This window comes from Antennarius striatus, chromosome 10, assembly GCF_040054535.1.
Source record: "Antennarius striatus isolate MH-2024 chromosome 10, ASM4005453v1, whole genome shotgun sequence".
NCBI lineage: Eukaryota > Metazoa > Chordata > Actinopteri > Lophiiformes > Antennariidae > Antennarius > Antennarius striatus.
Genome location: NC_090785.1, coordinates 16443102 through 16462306, shown reverse-complemented (window position 1 = coordinate 16462306; position 19205 = coordinate 16443102). Strand labels below are relative to the sequence as shown.

The 19205-nt window shown below is 41.3% G+C and overlaps 1 protein-coding gene across 1 annotated transcript in view; it reads right to left on the bottom strand.

The window, feature by feature from the left end:
• Nucleotides 1–19205, bottom strand: part of gria1a (glutamate receptor, ionotropic, AMPA 1a) — a 70909-nt gene that overhangs the window by 18084 nt on the left and 33620 nt on the right. The window contains exons 6-11 of the mRNA XM_068325027.1: nucleotides 17626–17784; nucleotides 16403–16570; nucleotides 15341–15445; nucleotides 13934–14044; nucleotides 9611–9817; nucleotides 9014–9456 (exon numbers count right to left, since the gene is read on the bottom strand). Coding sequence (XP_068181128.1) covers nucleotides 9014–9456; nucleotides 9611–9817; nucleotides 13934–14044; nucleotides 15341–15445; nucleotides 16403–16570; nucleotides 17626–17784 — 1193 coding nt within the window. The remainder of the gene's footprint in view (nucleotides 1–9013; nucleotides 9457–9610; nucleotides 9818–13933; nucleotides 14045–15340; nucleotides 15446–16402; nucleotides 16571–17625; nucleotides 17785–19205) is intronic.

Sequence of the window (19205 nt, the reverse complement as noted above, 5' to 3'; positions counted from 1 at the left end):
TATGCTAATGTTGTTACTAGCCTGCAGCAACCAAGTTGAAAGCTGGCTATTACACTTATTCACGTACGTTATGGAATATTTCGCAAAAAGTATTAATACTCAAAACACTATGAAATTGTTTAATGCCTCTTTGTTTTATTAAGAATTATCTAAGCTAAGTGGTTACCTTGTGACATGTGTCTGCTTTGAATCATGCTGCATGAAAACACATCAGCTGCTGCAGAGGAATCAGTATGATTAAGATACTGCTGCAGTCATTGTTCTGCTGAATGATATCATGGATGTCGTCTCTTCCTCATGTAACCTGAGAGAAGTCGGTGCTTGTGAGCTGTGAGAAGGCTTGCTATGCGCCCACACACATACGCACAACCTCTTAGTCACTGAAGCTGCAAAACAAAACTCCCAACACAGAAACATCACAAAAGATCATGCATATGAACTGAATTTTAAACCATTAAATCTGGCTGTGTGATACAACATAGAGATGGGTTGCCTGTGCTCTCTGCCCAGACACGCTTGATCTGAGGCTGTACTGTAAAGAGAATAAAATATTTCTCCTTAAGGTTGCCATGGTAGCACTCCAAAACAGAGTATCTGAGCTAAGGGAGACTTCAGTCACCTTGCTCCTCCACATCTCTCTGTCTTTGTCTCTATAAGGGCATCCGCCCCTATAGTTGGATAGAATTGCAGCGTGAAAGCTCTCATTTTAGCCTCCTTCAGGCCGGCCTACACAGGGCAGAAAGATAAGCCTCTCAGCATCACGCTGCACATCTTTCCAGTTTAACTCTTGGCAATGTTTACAGTGGTCCAGGTAGATTTCCCTTGTGACCCCAGGCTGGTGTATAAATCAGGTTTGCAGGAAAGGCATTCACATACTGTCACAGTTGGATTACAGTCTTTCTCTGGAAACATATGTGACCCTCTGTGTGAGTGTTTAACATGCAGCTTGGAGAAGCATACCCCTGCTGAAGGGTTGCTGTCTTTGTCTGTGTGATACCACAGTGAAAATCCTCCAGGGGTGGGTATCTTACTCGTTTCTGCTTTTGAGTATGCATGCATGGATGATCAAAAGTTGACTCCATGCAATTTTCAGATAAATAAAACATAAGCAACACTGTGAACTAAACTGAACCGTCTCTTGATAAATAAATTATTCCTCCTACCAAGTATTTCCTAACTGCTTGACAACAGCTCAGTATCACCACAATTATATAACCCAGTGGTGTGTAACATGATCTGATTTCTTCTGGTTAATGATAATGACAACAAGAACACAAAGCGATACGTTATTGATTCCAGTTCAAGATCAATAACTCCCTTCATCACAGTGATCTACTTGGCTCCTCCCTGAGGGCTTGATTAACAACTCATCAGCCTTTTACTTTAGATCCAAAAGCCAACTGGAGAAAATGACATTAATGCATGAATGTCTTGGCTGCAGTACGGCTGTATGGATGACAGAATTTCCTATGAGATTCTGTGAATGACAGAAAATGAAGCTAGCACTGCACTAGAAGTTGAATATCCTAAAATACACACCCTGAAAATAAATAATTTGCACAAAAAAAAAAAGATTACTAAAAAAATTGCAGCAGTGTTACATAACGTCATATGATAGAAAATGTTCGATTTAGGATTTTTAACTAATCAAGTGCATGTTATGCCTAACTGTACCTGGCTTATGAGAAAACAAAAAGTAAAGGTTTTCCCACTGTGGAGAAAATCTTTACTCCCAAAACACACATCTAGCATCATGTTTGCGGTGAGAAAAAAAAATCACATTCTCTGCATACATAAGGAAATGCATGGATGATGTCACAGTCACCAGAACAATCTCCATTTGAGCCAACCAGAAGCCATGGCTGACAGGGGAAGTCCACAGGCTCCTGAGGGCATGGAACGCGGCCTTCAGAGCTGGGGATGAGGTGGGCCCAAGGACAGCCAGGGCCAACCTGTCACGAGGCATCAGAGTGGCCAAGAGACAGTACTCCAGGAGGATCGCCACCCACTTCAGCAACAGCAGAGACACCAAGAACCTGTGGCGGAGGATTCAGTCCATTACGGACTACAAGCCCCTTCCGCAGTCCTGCGACAGCTCCACCACTCTGCTGAATCAGCTGAATGACTTCTTTGAGGCAGACAACAGCCTCCCAGCAGAGAAGACTCCACCCCCTCCTGGCGACCAGGTGTTGACGCTTTCTCCGGACAGCGTGAGGCAAGTCCTCAGAAGGACCAATGCACGGAAAGCCCCAGCTCCTGACCACAGTCCTGGTCGTGTCCTGAGAGACTGTGCTGATGAGCTCACTGATGTCTTCACAGACATCTTCAACATTTCCCTGAGCCAGGCTGTTGTCCCCAACTGCCTCAAAGCCACCACCCAGTTGCGCTCACTCCCATCCTCATGAAGTGCTACAAGCGGTATCCATGCACTACATCAAATCTGCCCTCCCTTCAACCCTGGACACTTTTCAGTATGCTTACCGGTCCAACCGCTCGATCGATGACACCATCTCCACTGCCCTACATTCAACCCTCACCCACCTGGAGACCAAAGACGCGTACAGCAGAATGCTGTTCATCGACTTCAGCTCAGCATTCAACACAATCATCCCCCAGCAGGTCATCCATAAACTGGACCAGCTTGGACTCAACCCCTCCATATGCAACTGGCTGCTGGACAGGGAGACCACAGGCAGTTCGAGCCAACAACACCTCCAGCACCATCACGCTGAACACGGGAGCCCCCAAAGGATGTGTACTGAGCCTCCTCCTCTTCACTCTGCTGACCCACGACTGCACACCAACTTCCAGCTCCAACCTCTTCATAAAGTTTGCAGACGACACGACTGTGGTGGGTCTCATCAGCAACAAGGATGAGACAGCCTACAGAAATGAGGTGGGCCTCCTGGCTATGTGGTGCAAGGACAACAATCTCCATCTGAATGTGGAGAAGATGAAGGAGATTGTTGTGGACTTCAGGAGAGCACACACCCAGCATGCTCCACTAACCATCAATGGTGCTGCAGTGGAAAGGGTCAGCAGCACCAAGTTCCTGGGTGTGCACATCTCCAAGGACCTGTCCTGGGGCCGCAACACTGCATCACTGGCCTAAACAGCCCAACAGTGCCTCCACTTCCTCCGCAAACTGAGGAGAGCAAGAGCCCCACCCCCCATCATGCTCACCTTCTACAGAGGCACCATCGAGAGCATCCTGACCACTGTATGGTATGGCGCCTGCACCGTTTCCTGCTGTATAACCCTGCAGTGCATCGTGAGAGCAGCTGAAAAGATCACTGGTGTCTCTCTCCCTTCCCTTACAGACATTTATAACACCCGCCTCACCAGCAAAGCCATCAGCATTGCAGGTGATCCCACCCCCCCTCTCACAGCCTTTTCAGCCTGCTGCCATCAGGTAGAAGACTCAAGGACATTTTCTTTCACCAAGCGGTCAGGAGGCTCAACTCCCTCCCTGCTCTGCCCCCTGCCACAGCTCTGAACTCTACTCTCACTCTGCCCTGCCCTCCCCCCAGCAACTGACTACCTATCTCTCTCCCCGAGCCAACTCAGGGACTGAGCACACGTCACTTCCCCTACGGGATTACAGAGTGTATAGAGATGTTTACCACCCCTTGTGTTTCATCTCATACTCTGTGCTGTACTGTCTGATGTACTGCCTGTTGTCCTGCCTGTGTTGTACTGTCTGTGTTGTACTGCCTGTGTTGTACTGCCTGTTGTACTGCCTGTCTACCGTGGGTCAGAGAGGACTGCAATTTCATCTGTGTTGTATGTCGTGCACATATGGTACACTTGACAATAAAGCTGACTTTGACTTTCGACTTTATTTATTACAATATTTTTTTTAACTTGCACTCAGCTTTTATCTACACAATTTTAATAACATTAAATGTAATCAAAAATAATTTTAAATAATTTTAAAATAATTATCCAGATATTTGAACAAGGTTCGGTTACTTGTCAGTGCAATATCTTAATGTGGGACATCACGAATAGTCTTACCAGGTGAAGCTATTTTTGCACATATCGTGCAGTGCTGGTTAGCTTGAAATAGAAATGATCAAAGGTCATGTGCTTACAAAAAATCAGAAGCTTGATAGGCCGACATGTTCATAACTGCTCTCATATGATTGTTGTTGACTATTGTTGATCAAGTTTAAGTCTCACTAGAAATGAAATTCAAAGTCTTTACATTGAGTCTACAGTATTTTGCCCTTGCCTCTTTGGAGCTTCAAAAGCTGACAAAAAACTCAGTGCAGGAAATCCCCCTCACCCCACTCCCCCAGGTTATCATAAAACACAACATACTCAATCCATTATAGAATGATTCCAACCGTCAGGCTGAGAAATTGTTGTGGCAGCGGGCCGACTGTGAGCAGTAGAGATGATTTATTTCAGTCTATAATAATGTAAAGGGAGCAGCAGACACTGAGGAGAGGATACAACTCCATGAGACCATGACACACACACACACACACACACACACACACACACACACACACACACACACACACACACACACACACACACACACACACACGGCAACAAAGGATTTCGAACATATGTGCTACTGCTTTTCATGTACTTTCTAAACTTCTGCATCCATCCCTCCATCCCTCCATCCATCCATCAATGCATCCATCCATCCATCCATCCAATCATCCATCCATCCATCCATCCCTCCATCCATCCATCTGTTTGCTTGAAGGTGAGATGACCGTAATCATCTCGTCCTCAGCAGCTCTTCCACTTTGCGTTTCACGGGTCTTGCCTATCACGACTATTGGTATGGGACAGAATACACCCCGGATGTGTTGCCAGCAAATTTCAGGGCCACATGAAAGACAAAGAACCACTCACACATTCACTCATGTGTATGGACAATTTGGAGAACCCTTGCAGACACGGGGAGAAGAAACAAACTCCATGGAAAGGAATCCAACTCAGAAACTTCTCGCTGCGAGGTGACTGTGCTACCCACTGCGCCATCATACTGTCCTGTACAGGAAACCCTCCCCTGATTCTGCCAATGTGAATTGTAGTATTATTCCATTGGTGCTGGTTTAGTGTGTACATCTGTTTAACACAGGTAGGGGCCACGTGAAATGCTCCGAATCAGTTTAGCCATGAGAGGCAGGCAGATGCAGAAAACTGGGGGAGCAGACCAGGATGAAAAAGGTAAATATAGAGGAATGAGGCAATGGATGGATGAATGAAGTCCACATGTCTGCAGAGATAAAGACAGGATAGGACCAACAGCCTGGGCTGGAAATTGTGGGGCGTCCTGACTGACAGTGCTGACATTTAGAAAAGAGCACAGTAAACAAGGTTTCCCAGAGAATAAATAGCAGGGAGAGCAGAGTGGCTGATGCGCACACAAGTACTGTACACATTAATGAATCACATCAGTGTATGAACGTGGGCCTACAAGCGTGCATACAAACACTGTTAGGCACATGCACAGTTTGTCAGGAGAGAAGGAAATGCATTGAATGTTTGCTTTTTACACAACTAGAATGCACACATGCAGGCAGACATGAGGACTAAACAGGGCCACAGATTATTCGAGGGTGCAGTGGATCATTAGTGTCGTTCCTTGACCTTTTTCGTCTGTGACCAAATGGAGAAATGTTTCCAGACGCTTACATCAGAGCTGAATACACCCGTAGATCAAACTGCCCCCATTTTAGCTGTACAGATTAATGAAAGTAGAGAGTGAAGAGTGGCTCACAGACAACCTGCTCAGAAATGTAGAGTATACAGCAACAATTCAATACACATCAGATAATCTGTGTATAATCAAATAAAACAGTATTTTTGTAATATTTGTAAACTGAATCTAATAAAATACCACATCAACTACTTCAAATACAACTTCTACAACTAATAGTAACATAATAGTACGTTGAAATACAAGTTTTTTCTCAGGGATGGAAAACTGAGATGGGGCAGTGTCCCATTGCATGGCTCATATGTCGACCAAAAATATGGACAGAGCGATGCTCATCACTCAAAAAACCTGTATGTCGAGCAGCTCGTATCTCAAGGTAGTACTGTGATAGTACTGTAATAGTAGACTTTATACTTATTACTTCTTAAATGTTAGAGGGAAATATTGTGTAGAATGTTTAAAAGGCTGTTTAAATTTTCATATTACGATTGTAAGAGCAAAAAAAAACCATATGAACAATTTTGGAAAGCATGAATGACGTGTTGCTTCCATGTTCATTCAGTTTTAAGTTTGAGTAGTTGTAGTAGCAGCAGTAGTAATTCAGGTTTACCTGTTTTATACATACTGGTAGTTTGAATCTGCAACTGTGCACTGCATCATCAAATTGACGCTGAGACAAATAATTAATTAAAATTTTCTGAAGATTTGTCCCGATATCAAAAACATATTTCAGTATAAAACCAAGTTTAAGGTCTGATTATCTATTTTTTGGTTGATAGTGCATAAATACATGTGAATGTACATGCATTACCTACGTAAATGAGGCTGGGACAAAAAATATTTCAGCTTAGGGGGTTAAAAATCAAGAATAAGGATAAATTAAATTGATAAATGAAAAAAAATGAAAAATGAAAATGTTCACTGGGTTCATGTGAAGTCCAGACAAAGCGGTATGGCTATAATTTCTGTTTTCGTCTTACAACATGCAAGCAACATAAGTTCACATCCTTTTAAAGCTAGCAGAGGGGCTTGCACCTCTATGTGCTCACAGGCACTTAGTGCCAACAACAGCATTTAGGTCACCTACATTTTGAAGGGGACAATTCCTTCAGGGCAACGCTGAGTGGGGTGAAACATTCACTGTGTTCGTGTTGAAGGTAGAAGCAGAATTAACCATCGCATTGTGGCCTGTTGAACACATTAACAAACTGCTGGTGGTTGGTAAATGCTCTCAAACTGTTTCACCAAAGGCACAAAAAGAGAGGACGAAAAGTCACCTTGGAAGGACATAGTCAGAAAAATTTGACACAAGTCCTTGGAGAACAGAAGACCTTAAAGCTATAACAGTAATTGCACTGTTCCACCTGAAAATGATTTAAATGAGAGCATAAAATGGAGCCATTGCATGTCTTAGTGCTTGTCAACGAGGGCTACATCTCGATCAAAATTGTTCTCAGTAGACAAAACAATTTATTTTGTCCTTGTATAATGTATGTATACTGTAAGTGTACAAGGACTCTACTTCAGTCTTTCACACAGTTTTATCTAAGCAAAATAATGTAGATAAATGGGCAAGTATGCACATGTACGCATACATAGATACAACCTCAAATCCCATGCATAAGAACAATTTCACATTTACAGATTAACCACAGGGAATGAACAATGCATGCAGATGCATGGTGCCATTCTCCCTGTCTCTTGGAAAGCATACAGGGAAATCAATAGTTATTGCAGATGCCTTTCCGGCATTGAGAAAGGAGCACTGTGGACAATAGCCCTCATCTTGCATGAGAAGCAGCACAATCTCAAGGCAGAAAATGGTAAATGTCAGGTGAATGCCTGAGGGGAATAGAAATGTAGCACCACCATCATATACTGATGAAGACCAACGTACCACATGCAGACAAGAACGTGTGGAAATGTTCTTGTAGTTGTGTAAGGTAACGGCACGTATATTTATTAAATGTCACAAGATAGGAGCCAAGATAAAAATGCAGATATGAACATATCTATATTTCATGAAATCAAGAAAGGCTGACTAAGAACAGCTGCTTGATAACTGACCAGAAGGTGGGTATGAGAAACACTTTCATGATCGAGAAGATCCATCAACAGCTACTCAAGTCCGTAACAAATATGACGCAATTTCTGTCTTTGAAGCAACAATCCTGTCCTGGTGAATTAAAGTCTACAGTATGTATTATGCATTTGTGCTCAAGCAAACTGTGCCTATACATAATGTACATGTAGCTTAATGCTTAAAAAGATAAGAAGCTCTATGTCCGTGTCCCAACCTGCCACTGCTGGGTCATGGCTTAGACTGATAACACTGACATTATCTTCTCATCTCCTCCAGCTAGTCCCTCTGGAAAACTCAGAAAGGCAACCTCAGTGTCGCTAATTTCAGACACTTAATGAGATTTTATAATTGGTGACCTTCTGAGAACAGTTCCATACCACAGCTCATGAGAGCACTTGAGGGGAGCCACTCAATACTCACACCAGGATCCTTGATAATAGTGAACCTGGGGTCTGCTATCTCACAGCCAACTGACTGATTGATCAACAGAAATATGAAAGCAAGCAGCTAAAAATACTTATTTTCCCCCCGAGTTTAGTGCATTTTTGTATCAACACAGGAAGTACGTGGAGAAAGGAGAGTGCACACACAACATAACACTCAACACAACACAACCACATCATAATCTTCGTCTGTTGCTCTTCATCAAAGTTTTTGCAGTCTGGAGGACAAGTGACTGACAAAGAACACAATCTAAGTAAACAAAGTCCAACTGAGTTGAGCAAAAAATTGACACGATATTGTGAAGAGATGATAGAGCAGACAGAAACATCTTTGTATGTTACATGTGGATGGTGCTTAGAGTCTCTTGCTATGAAAAAAATCTAGAGACTATAAATGTTAGGACAGCCACTTTAACTGAAAATCAAGTTCGAACTTATTTGAAACAATTCATTTGAATGACCAGAAAAAACTGATCATGATGTTACAAAGATGATTTTTATTATTATTTAACATTAAATTAGGTCTGTTTTGTACCCTTACATGACATAGTCAGACCATTTTGTACACTTTGTACTTGTCTATCAAATCTCAGCAACCTCTCTTGGTTAGCAGTCAGCAGCTTAATCTGCAGATTTGAGGAGGAGCTTTGCTGATATGCCAATAATGTCAATATTTGGAGCTCCATTTGCTGGAACATAAGGCAAACTACTTCAGATGGTTTCTCATACTTTTTGATTATAAATTAAAAAATCCAACAAGTAGAACAAATATGTGCGATGCACCAAAATTTGCGGTCTTACCGTGGAGAAATATCACAGCCCTGCTGCATGAAGGCTCCCAGTGAAAACCAGAGAGAGTTGAAGATACCAAATTCATTTGTCTGCTCCAGACTCTGCTGGTTGGTGTTCTGCTGCACCGGCGTCTGACCCTGCACTCCGTTGGATGCCGATGCCTGGGTGGGAGTTTGCGGCTCTCCTCCTTCCTCGGAGTCCTCAGCATGCCACTCGTAGGGACTGAATCGACTGACGAGGAAGAGGACGACGCTGACGCCAATGTAGGCAAAGACAATGCACATCCAGATCTCGTAAGCCAGTGGGTCCAGGAATGAAAACACACCCGGTTTGGATTTGGTGGGTTTCTTAATCATAATGGAGATACCCAGAGACATGAAGGGCTTGGAGAAGTCGATCACTTCTTCACGAACCAGGGTGATGGTCAGAGGCGCTACTGCTACATCTGCTTTCTGATGGAGACAGGCAGGTGTAAAAACATTAACTCTTTGAAACATCTACGGTAAAGAATATAGTTTGAGCTATACCCAGTGGAATTTTTTAAAGTCTCCATGTACCTTGCTAAAATATAGTCAACAGTATAAAAAGAAAACTCCTTCCACTCACCCCATACACCAGTTCTCCCACCATGCCATTCCACATGTTGCTGTCAGGATCTTTTGCTCCATACTTGCCATCTGAAACAATCTTTAGTTTGTATTGATAGCCCACATGTTTGGCTATCTCTGCAGCCAGCTCGACGATGTAGCCCTCGTACTTATCGTTTCCCACAAGCTGCTCATGGCTCTTCTTCAGCATCACATATGGAGACTCCTATAGGTTAGTCATGAGTGAAAACAGATTTCTTAAAATAAATTTGTATTTAATTTTTACAACTGTCAAAAATCATTAAAAAGCTTGTGAAATAATTCAGAATTTAATTGCTTTGAAAAACAAAAACTAAACTTTTTTATTTATTAGAAAGTGAAATTTAGTTGTCGCTTTTTTTCCCACCAATTCTTCATAGCTGAGGCTTTATACCAAAAAATAAGACTTAGTTGATGGGAAAATTGGACGTTATTGTGGAGGATTTGGAAAGAAATAGAATTATACAAAATTATAGTTTATTATTTTGCCTTTGTTCCTTGAAGGTATGATATACAATTCTTACTCATAAGGTGCTAGAGCATGATCAAACAACCTTGCCATTTTGACGACTGTTGATATCACCACTGGAGCTGAGAAGGCCTCAGATGTGAAATGAATAAGTATTAGTGTGTGCTTGTTGATGTTTGAGCCATATAGATGGTGAAGCAGGCATTGCAGACCTCTGCTCCAGGGCCATGCTGTTCTCGTTAAAGCATGGTGTACCATCATTTGTACATCTCACACTGATTGGACGTCTTGAGAAATTAAAGCTGACATGACACCTGGGGCTCGGCTTCACTTCAAGAAAAATGTATTTCACATAGAATTCCAGTCAAGTCAGATGGAATTGTCTACCAGTGCTTGGAGGGCCTCAATTCCCACAAGTTGTTATGTGTGCCTAGTTTTTGCTAAGACTGTGCTGAGCTGTGCAAATCTTGCCTTCGTATTTCACCAGGGTGTAGAGACGGGAGGAGAGGGGTTGTTACAGTTATCTGGGTTCTCAGTTCTTTATGGCTGAGGTGAAAGTAATCATTGTTACATATGGAGCCCGAGGCCCAATGGTACAGAAACAACGCCCCAGGGAGACAGTGTCGAGAAAGGTCTGGCATGTCGTTCTTTGACAAGGCATGCACAGAGATGTACATGTGTGAGTATGCAAGTGTGATCGTGCACTCTAACACACATGCAGACAGAGATGTGGCGTGGCATACAAGGGGCCCGCCAGGACTCGGCTTCATTGACCTCGAACAACTCTACTGAGATTAGCTGTCACTCAGCCATGTTAAAACTGAAATACAAACACACATACACACAGGAAAAAGCACTGATCAAGCACACATTATGTGTGGAAATGCAACCATACCGACACAGAATGCAAATTAAAGCAAACGCAATATGCAAAATAGAAATTGCATGTTCAATTGGTTTTATAATGGGTAAAATTGTTAAAATCCACTGATTTTCTTCCTTTAGAACAACATAATCTAAGACGGACAAAATTTTGGATATTACACAGTTTATTCAAGTCTTTTATGTGTGTGTGTTTGTGTGTGTGTGAGTATAATATAAAGTGCCATTACGATTGTGAATCTTCAAGTAATTTGTTGTTCATTTTATGTTATACTGGCTGTAAACAGAAGTTGGGCGGCATGGTGACATAGTGGGTAGCACTGTTGCCTCATAGCTAGAAGGTTCTGGGTTCCGATCCTTTCTACCTGTATTTGAGTGGGTTTTCTCCGGGTCCTCCAGCTTCCTCCCAACTACAAATACATTCAGCTTGGATGAATTGATCATCTAAATTGGTCACAGATGTGATTGTGTGCGTGAGTGGTTGTTTGTCTTTCGTGTGGCGTCTCGCCCGTAAGTCAGCTGGGATAGGGTCCAGTAACCCCACGAAAGCGGAATAAGCGGTCAGGAAGATGAATGAATAAATACTAAATACAAGTACCTAAATACAAGCAACCTAACCCCATATTGTGTGTGTGTGTGTGTGTGTGTGTGTGTGTGTGTGTGTGTGTGTGTGTGTGTGTGTGTGTGTGTATGTGTGTGTGTGTGTGTGTGTGTGTGTATACACAGAGAGAGAGAGTACCCTATTTAAATATAATACCCTATTTAAATTTTAGTCACATTCAGGTTTTAGTATTGCGTCTGTGATGTACAGAACTTGAGTGCTCCGTTCAGAATGTTCTGCTTCACTCTACCTGACTGGCCTGGTCTGTATGCACATGTTAAGATAGCAGTGACTGTAAGAAAGCAAAGGGCTACCTTCACTCTGGAAAAATAACACGTTCCATCATGTAACGAGTCAGTGAGCACAGAAGTTATAAGGTGCAAAAACTCTACTACCTACCCACAACCCAATAACACCTTATCTCTCCTCTTAGGTTCCAAGACAAAGAAGCAATTTATCTTCCTAGAAAAAGGGACACTGATAGGAGATTATGTCAAACACACTTATGTTAGGTCTGTACTCATGGGAGACGTCATCCTCAGGGTATAAGTGAGATTTTTCATATTTTTTTAAATGAGATGACAACAGAACAAATTATGTTTTACATGATATTTTACATTATGATCTACAAAGTACTAAATCAAAAGCTCCAAACCTATTTTTTTAATCTATTCAAGTCATGTGAAGTACTTCCTCTTGCACACTTTCAAGACAATGTGAAACAACTTCATGTTAGTTCTCATATAACAAGACAATGTGAATGATGTGTCAGATTTGAGATTAGTTAGTTCCAGGCAAATGACACGTCAGGGGAGACTGAACCACTTAAGCTTCACTTTATTTCTCATGCTATTTGTCATTCAAACCTCTACCGCTCCAACTTATTAACAGTTCGGACCATCAACTGAGTTATCAGCTGTTCTCATCAGCTATTCACACCAATCCATCAGTGTAACACACCTTCATCACCAGCGTCTAAGCACCAAAGACTTTCTGACACTTTTTCCATATTTCAATGATTTATTCGCTGCATTTAAAGAAACACTTAATGAGCTAAATTTTCAGCTTTATTCCTTATTTATGTTTGTGTTTTTTAATTCAGTGATTAGTTGTGAAAGTTTCAGAATGTGTGCATGAAGACAAAAGTTTGATATGACCTGGAAGCATTGACATATTGTTCTGACACTTTTCACTGTCCGCTCACACACCAAGTAAAAGTAAATGTAGCTTCAATTAGAGACCTTCAATAGGTAACATATTTGTTAACAAGTAACAAGTAGCAGGTATAAACTGAAGGAGCTGCACTGCTCCCTTGCAATTAGCCAAATTGACTATATCAGCTTTATTGGCAGGGTTTGTTTAACCTCTCTTTATTGCAGCCAATGTAGTACCATTTTTTGATACTTAAGCAATTCTGTTCCCCTAGTGGGAAATACACTTGCTGTAAAACTCTCCCCAAATCTTAATTACACTTAATTACAACTAAGATGCTGATGTGAACAGTTTTCCCATTTGGGTACTTGTATTTACAGCCAGTATAACATAAAATGAATGAAAAATTACATGGTGATTCACAATGGTAATGTCACTTTATATTATTGTGCTCATCTGTTTCCTGCTGATGCTACAAGGTCCCTTCCTCATTATAGAGATTACGTAGATTGGAGTGAGCCAGTGTTGTTTTTTTCTGTTATTTTCCATTGTCTCTCAGCTCCATTGCATCCTCTAAGCCTTTATCTTAGTCATGAGTTTCCTTTAAGGGAAGGAGATCCTGGTGGTTGAAATCCTTCACTCCATTCATTAACCCTGAGTGATAAGTTGGACTTGCAACATCCTGGCAGACATGAAGTATGCTGCAGCATTTCTAAAACCAGCCATTCTCATTTTAAAGTATATATTTAAATACATTTAACAGCAAAAACAATGCATGCCCCCAGAGTTTCTTGGAGATAAGTGCTGGACTTTCAGGCAACTACATATCTCTCAGTGTCTCTTGATATTAAATATTCAATAAGATGCAGACGCTGAGTACTGCTAGCATCTTAATTACTTTTACTGTGAAACTACCAGGTGTTAAAGCTGTGTTCATTTCTTCTGAGAACACATCACCATTATCTCCTTATTTTACCCGACTCTCTAAACCTTACAGAGCACAGCAGATCAATCTGGACAAGTCATGTTGAAGACCCTGGTGGTGACGGCTGAGCCACATAAAGAACATGGGAGGACAGATAAATGAAAGACGGAGTGATGCCTCACAGCCTCGGCGAGGAGCATTACTTTGCCTTCCTCCGTTTCCCCCATCTCATCAGCCCTCTCCCCCGCCAATCCCTAAATTTACATTTATTTACCAAGATTGTGGTGACTATGTAAGTTCTGTTCTGCAGGCCGTAGGTGTCGTTGCTGCCTCTCATGAAGCTGCCAGTAGTCACATACTTTTCATCTTCATTCCAGTAGCCAACCTAAGACGCAGAGAGCAGGGCAGACACTGTAAGTCCAACTAACTTGCTTTTACTCCTACTCACATAAAGTTTCTGTAAATTTGTGTGAAACCAATTCAAAGGGTTAATTTTTTGGACTTCAAGAGATCACACAAGCAACAGTGACTACTTCCGATTGGTTGGAACATGATCAGTCTTTCTAAACTGTTGTGTTCAATTACTGCTGGGAAAATAAGTTTGAGTTTGAGGGCCATGGTAGTGTTTTTTTTAAAAAAAATTTTAAACCAATTTACAATTTATTAATCTATTTTGCAGAGATAAAACCAACTCTTGGAACCTTAAACAGGACAAATGACTGAATTAATATACGTATTGTTTGCCTTAGGTTGAGAAAACTGATAGCATTCAGGATTTTACATTATGACAATAAATCTTTTCAAAAAATAAATCGACAATTTTTTATAAAAACGAGCAAATACAATAAAGCAGATTCCTGATATGTTAAAGAATGAGAGATGAGCTAATTCTGAATAAACCTCTTGAATAGATTTTCTGGTAGGCTTTACTGTTCAAATAAAATAATGATAAATTAAAAATAATAAATCATGCAATAAATCAAAATTAATAAATTATGCTATTACGTGACTGTTGAACTCCAGGATATTTTATAGTCATCCAAAAAAAACAATTGAGCTACAATTTAGACCCCGTCCACACGATGACAGATTTTTTGAAAACGCAACTTTTCTGTTGCGTTTACGCCTTCCGTCCACACGACAACGCAGATATCCGGAACGAAAACGCAACTTTTTGAAAACGCTGGCCGAGGTGGATTTTTTTAAAAACGCTGGGTCTGCGTTGTCGTGTGGACGGTGTATCCGCAACTTTTTAAAAACGCTGACGTCATGCCTGCGACGAAAACCGCTGTGACGTCATATTTATGGGCCTGTGTGTTGTGACAACAACACACGGAGGATTCCTATTGGATAAAATTTGACTCAATACTGCCACCACATGATTTGGCATGCTTACAGCCGTTTTCGAAAACGCACTGGTGCGTTTACATGTGGACGGAGATTTTTTTGAAAACGTAGTCGTGTGGACGCGGATCGTTTTTGATGTGTTTTTAAAAAGTTGCGTTTTAAAAAAAATCCGTCATCGTGTGGACGGGGCGTAAGTGTTTTTGTATTTTGTAAATACTGTGCATGGACCATATACGATTCAGGGTTATTCCAACAATTGCTCACTGGTGCAATTCAAATTGGTATTTGAGCAGGAGTACATATCTTAGACTGGTTCTTCAGAGTGTAGACTCACCTTCTTTGGCCCTGAAGGAGCTAGTTCCATGATGCCAACGGTGTAGTTGGTTCTGCGTCCCTTTTCATTGAACTGAATATGACCGGTCAATCCATCGATTCGAACCTGTAATGGAGTCACAGATATTGAAAGAGTAACTCATGGACCAAGAGTTTTATGGAAGCTGAGCAAATATAACGGCTGACGTGTTACACAGCTCAATATTCTTTATGCTTGCACTGACAGACAATTGCATGTTATGCTTACACACAATGCATGTTAAGCTTCACTCAATATTTGCATTGTAGTCATCTGTAAAAATCCACAGGGCCTGTGTCGTTGTGGAAGTGAATGACAGACGGTGTGCATGTAGTTGCACAGTGCAGCGTGTTTGTCTTGGCTGTGTGATGGAGTTAATTGAGCGAACACGGCTTCAATCTCCTCCCTATCCGCAGGCAGATGGTTAGATTGACTCTGACCAGGGCTGTTCACTATCACTTTGTAGACAAACACGGAGTCACATGCATACATTTGCATGCAATTACATGTATGGCATCCCAAATACAGCGTAATAATTGCATTATACTTGTATTCTGCCAGTAAATAGTGCTCCAGGACAAATAAATACTACATATGACATACATACATGTGTGACTATTTGCGCATCATATTTTTAGACATACTATCCAACATTTACATTAAAAAAATTCCTCGATATGCAGGCATTATTATGTGTTTGTCTTCAAGAAATCAAAAAGTCAGTCTAACATTTCTATTTCCACTGCCAAATATTGCATTCCTAAACTCAATTGCTGATGTCATATTCCATGATGATCACAGCTGAGTGTTATTGCCTGCAGGTTTTGTTTACTAGCTGCAATGTCACATTTGATACCAGAGAGCTCTCCTACGACTTAATGTGAAGTTTACACGACAGAATGAGACCTAATCTGTTCAGCCAGCCTCAACTCAGGAACTATTAGCCAATGTGCCACTCGAGAATATGCATTTGTGTATTTGGAAGGCCTATGGACACACATGTGTGTGCACATTAGCACTTTCCCATGTATGCTACACACAAACCTGCTGCAAAGCTCTCTGGATGTCTATGCCCTGTCCCCAGGGAGCTGGTGGGTTGGCAAGACATTCTCCAGCGTTGCCCCTGCGAGAGATGTCTATCCTTTGTCTCCTTAGATTCTGGAAGGCTGTGGACATGACCTTCACGCCATCATACGTCAGAGCGCCTGTGTACTGTAAAGACAGAGCTGAGAGTTCAAACAGAGGCAAAGGCACTAATAACTGATAAAATTGTAGTCTATAGAAAGTAAGAAAAAATATCCATATATACAGTATTTTCCGCACTATAAGGCGCACCTTCAATGAATGGCCTATTTTAAACCTTTTTCACATAAAAGGTGCACTGGTTTATAAGGTGCATATGATTATAAAGTCTACCTTCAATGAATGGCCTATTTACAAACTTTTTTCACAAATAAAGCCCACCGGATTATAAGGCGCACTGTCGGTTTTTGAGAAAATGAAAGGCTTTTAGGTGTGCCTCATATTGCGGAAAACACTGTAATGCAAGAATAAAAGACAAACAAGTATCTTTTGAGGATCCACAAGGTTCGTTTTATACCTAATAATATCACTTCTTTTTCTTTTTTTGTTTATTTTAACTAATTTTAATGCTCTATCTTCCTCACAGAATGACAAACAGCATGGTGCAGTTATAGTTGTATGCTCGAGATTGCACAGATTGGGTATGAAGAAGAACACAGACCATTAGTACATTACAATCTGTCCGTGTTGGGAGATTTAAAAAATTAATGCAATTGTTCTTTGAGCAAAAATGGCAAAGATAACAGAGACACACTTATCGTTTAAGCTCCTGGGGGATTGCTGGAGGCAATAACATCATTTCTATTTTGCAACAGCTGCGTGATCTTGTTTTTAAAACAAAAAGACTTGCTGTGGGCCATGATCCAAAGCATCACTTCAGTAAATCTAGACCCTAAGTTACATACTGTCGGCCACATTTGTTGAATAAAAACTGACTCATTGGGACAGAGTATTGGGAGACAGCAGAGACAGAAGGTCCACCAGTAAAACTCACACTCCTAGCTCTTGAGGCTCGTAGTCTGAGTCAACAACATGAATGTCACTATGTTATTATCAATGCTCCAGATGATTACTGATTATTACTGATTGAAATTCAGTAATAAAATGATGACAAACTTCTTGTGTTACACTAACAATGCTAGAAGAAGACAAGGAAGATGGATTAGAGAGCAAATACATCATACTTTGAGTCCACTCTTTGGCATTTTGGAGTCTTTAATGTCAAACTCCATCCACTGCTGGACGACGTGGCTGACGGTGGGCTCTGAATTATTGACAAGCTGGAAGCCGGTGATATTCGCCCCACCTTTCCTCAGGTCAGTTAGGTCGATGTCCAGAAAGCCCTGACACACACAGTGGAAACAGACAGTGGAGAGGCAGAGAGGCGAGCTGTGAGAGAGGTAGCACTTAGGGATACATGCTTATCTGAGTAAAAGGAATTAATTCCTGAGAGGAATTCGGAGAAAATCCCTGTCATGGACATTTCACCATTCCATGGAAAATATGACTGACAGACATTTGTATGTCACATTTTGTGACCAAGTGTTCAGTCTTTATGATATCTGGAGTGACAACACCACTTGATCCACTGCTTACACAAGAAAACCATGGCTGAAAATATCAAATAAGGAAAATGTGTCTGTGGGGTAAAAGAAGTACATAATGACCTTGTTGGAGTCATTCTTAAAACTTTCCTCTTCTTCTTTCCTTTAAAGAATTTACAGACAAGTTCAAAATAGACACTATTTTTCCAAAAGCACCCCCCCTCAAAAAAACAAAAAACAAGACAAAACAGAATAAGAGCAGGAAATAAATAATATGCTGTGTAAAGGGGTATGAAATCGACAAAACCTTTTGTCTGTGACAAGTTTTTCCATTGAGCAAACCTCATCTCTGGTGCAACAAATGGGTCAAAATTGAGTAAGGAAAACAACTTTTTTCACGACTGTAAAAACACAATTTATACTTCATATGAGCAAACTGACAGAAAATTGCCTCAGTTTAAATGTTCCTAAAAGTAGACAAATTCAGGAATCCAGTCATGAGATCACAGCTCTAGAACACCTGCAGGGAATGAGGAAAATTTCACACACGCGCACGCGCACGCGCACGCACACACACACACACACACACACACACACACACACACACACACACACACACACACACACACACACACACACACACACACACACACACACACACACACGATGTTAATGCTAACGTGATTAAAACCTCACAAGCTGCTGTGAACAAAAGATGCCGTCGGCAGACTGGGAAAGAGAAAGAAAGATCTTGCTGTAATGGCATCTCCCACTTATATTTTCTCCCATGACAATTTTGTGGAGATGGCTATCTGTCAGAGGGTGAAAGGCAGAGAGTAGGAGAGGCAGATTCAGCCTCAGCAGGCTGCCTGTCAGCATGGCGGGAAGAAGATGCAGACATGAGAGAGTGGGTGAGATCAGACATAGAGCAGGTGATGTAAGGGCAGATTCTTCTGTGATTTGTCTTAAATTTAAGAGCAAACTTTAGACATATGAGAAAAGAAGGTGCATAGGATTCTGTATGACAACATTCACTTCTCTATCCATTTTCATTCTTCATTACGCTGATGGTAATTGCATGCCATTTGAAGCTTTGGTTCTCTCTTGGCCATGTGTCTGCTTCTGACTGTCACTTGTTTGCTCTCCTTTATCTTCATATCAGATATAGTGAAAGCAATAGACGTCACATAAAAGTGCCTGGCTGCTAACTAGCATACTGC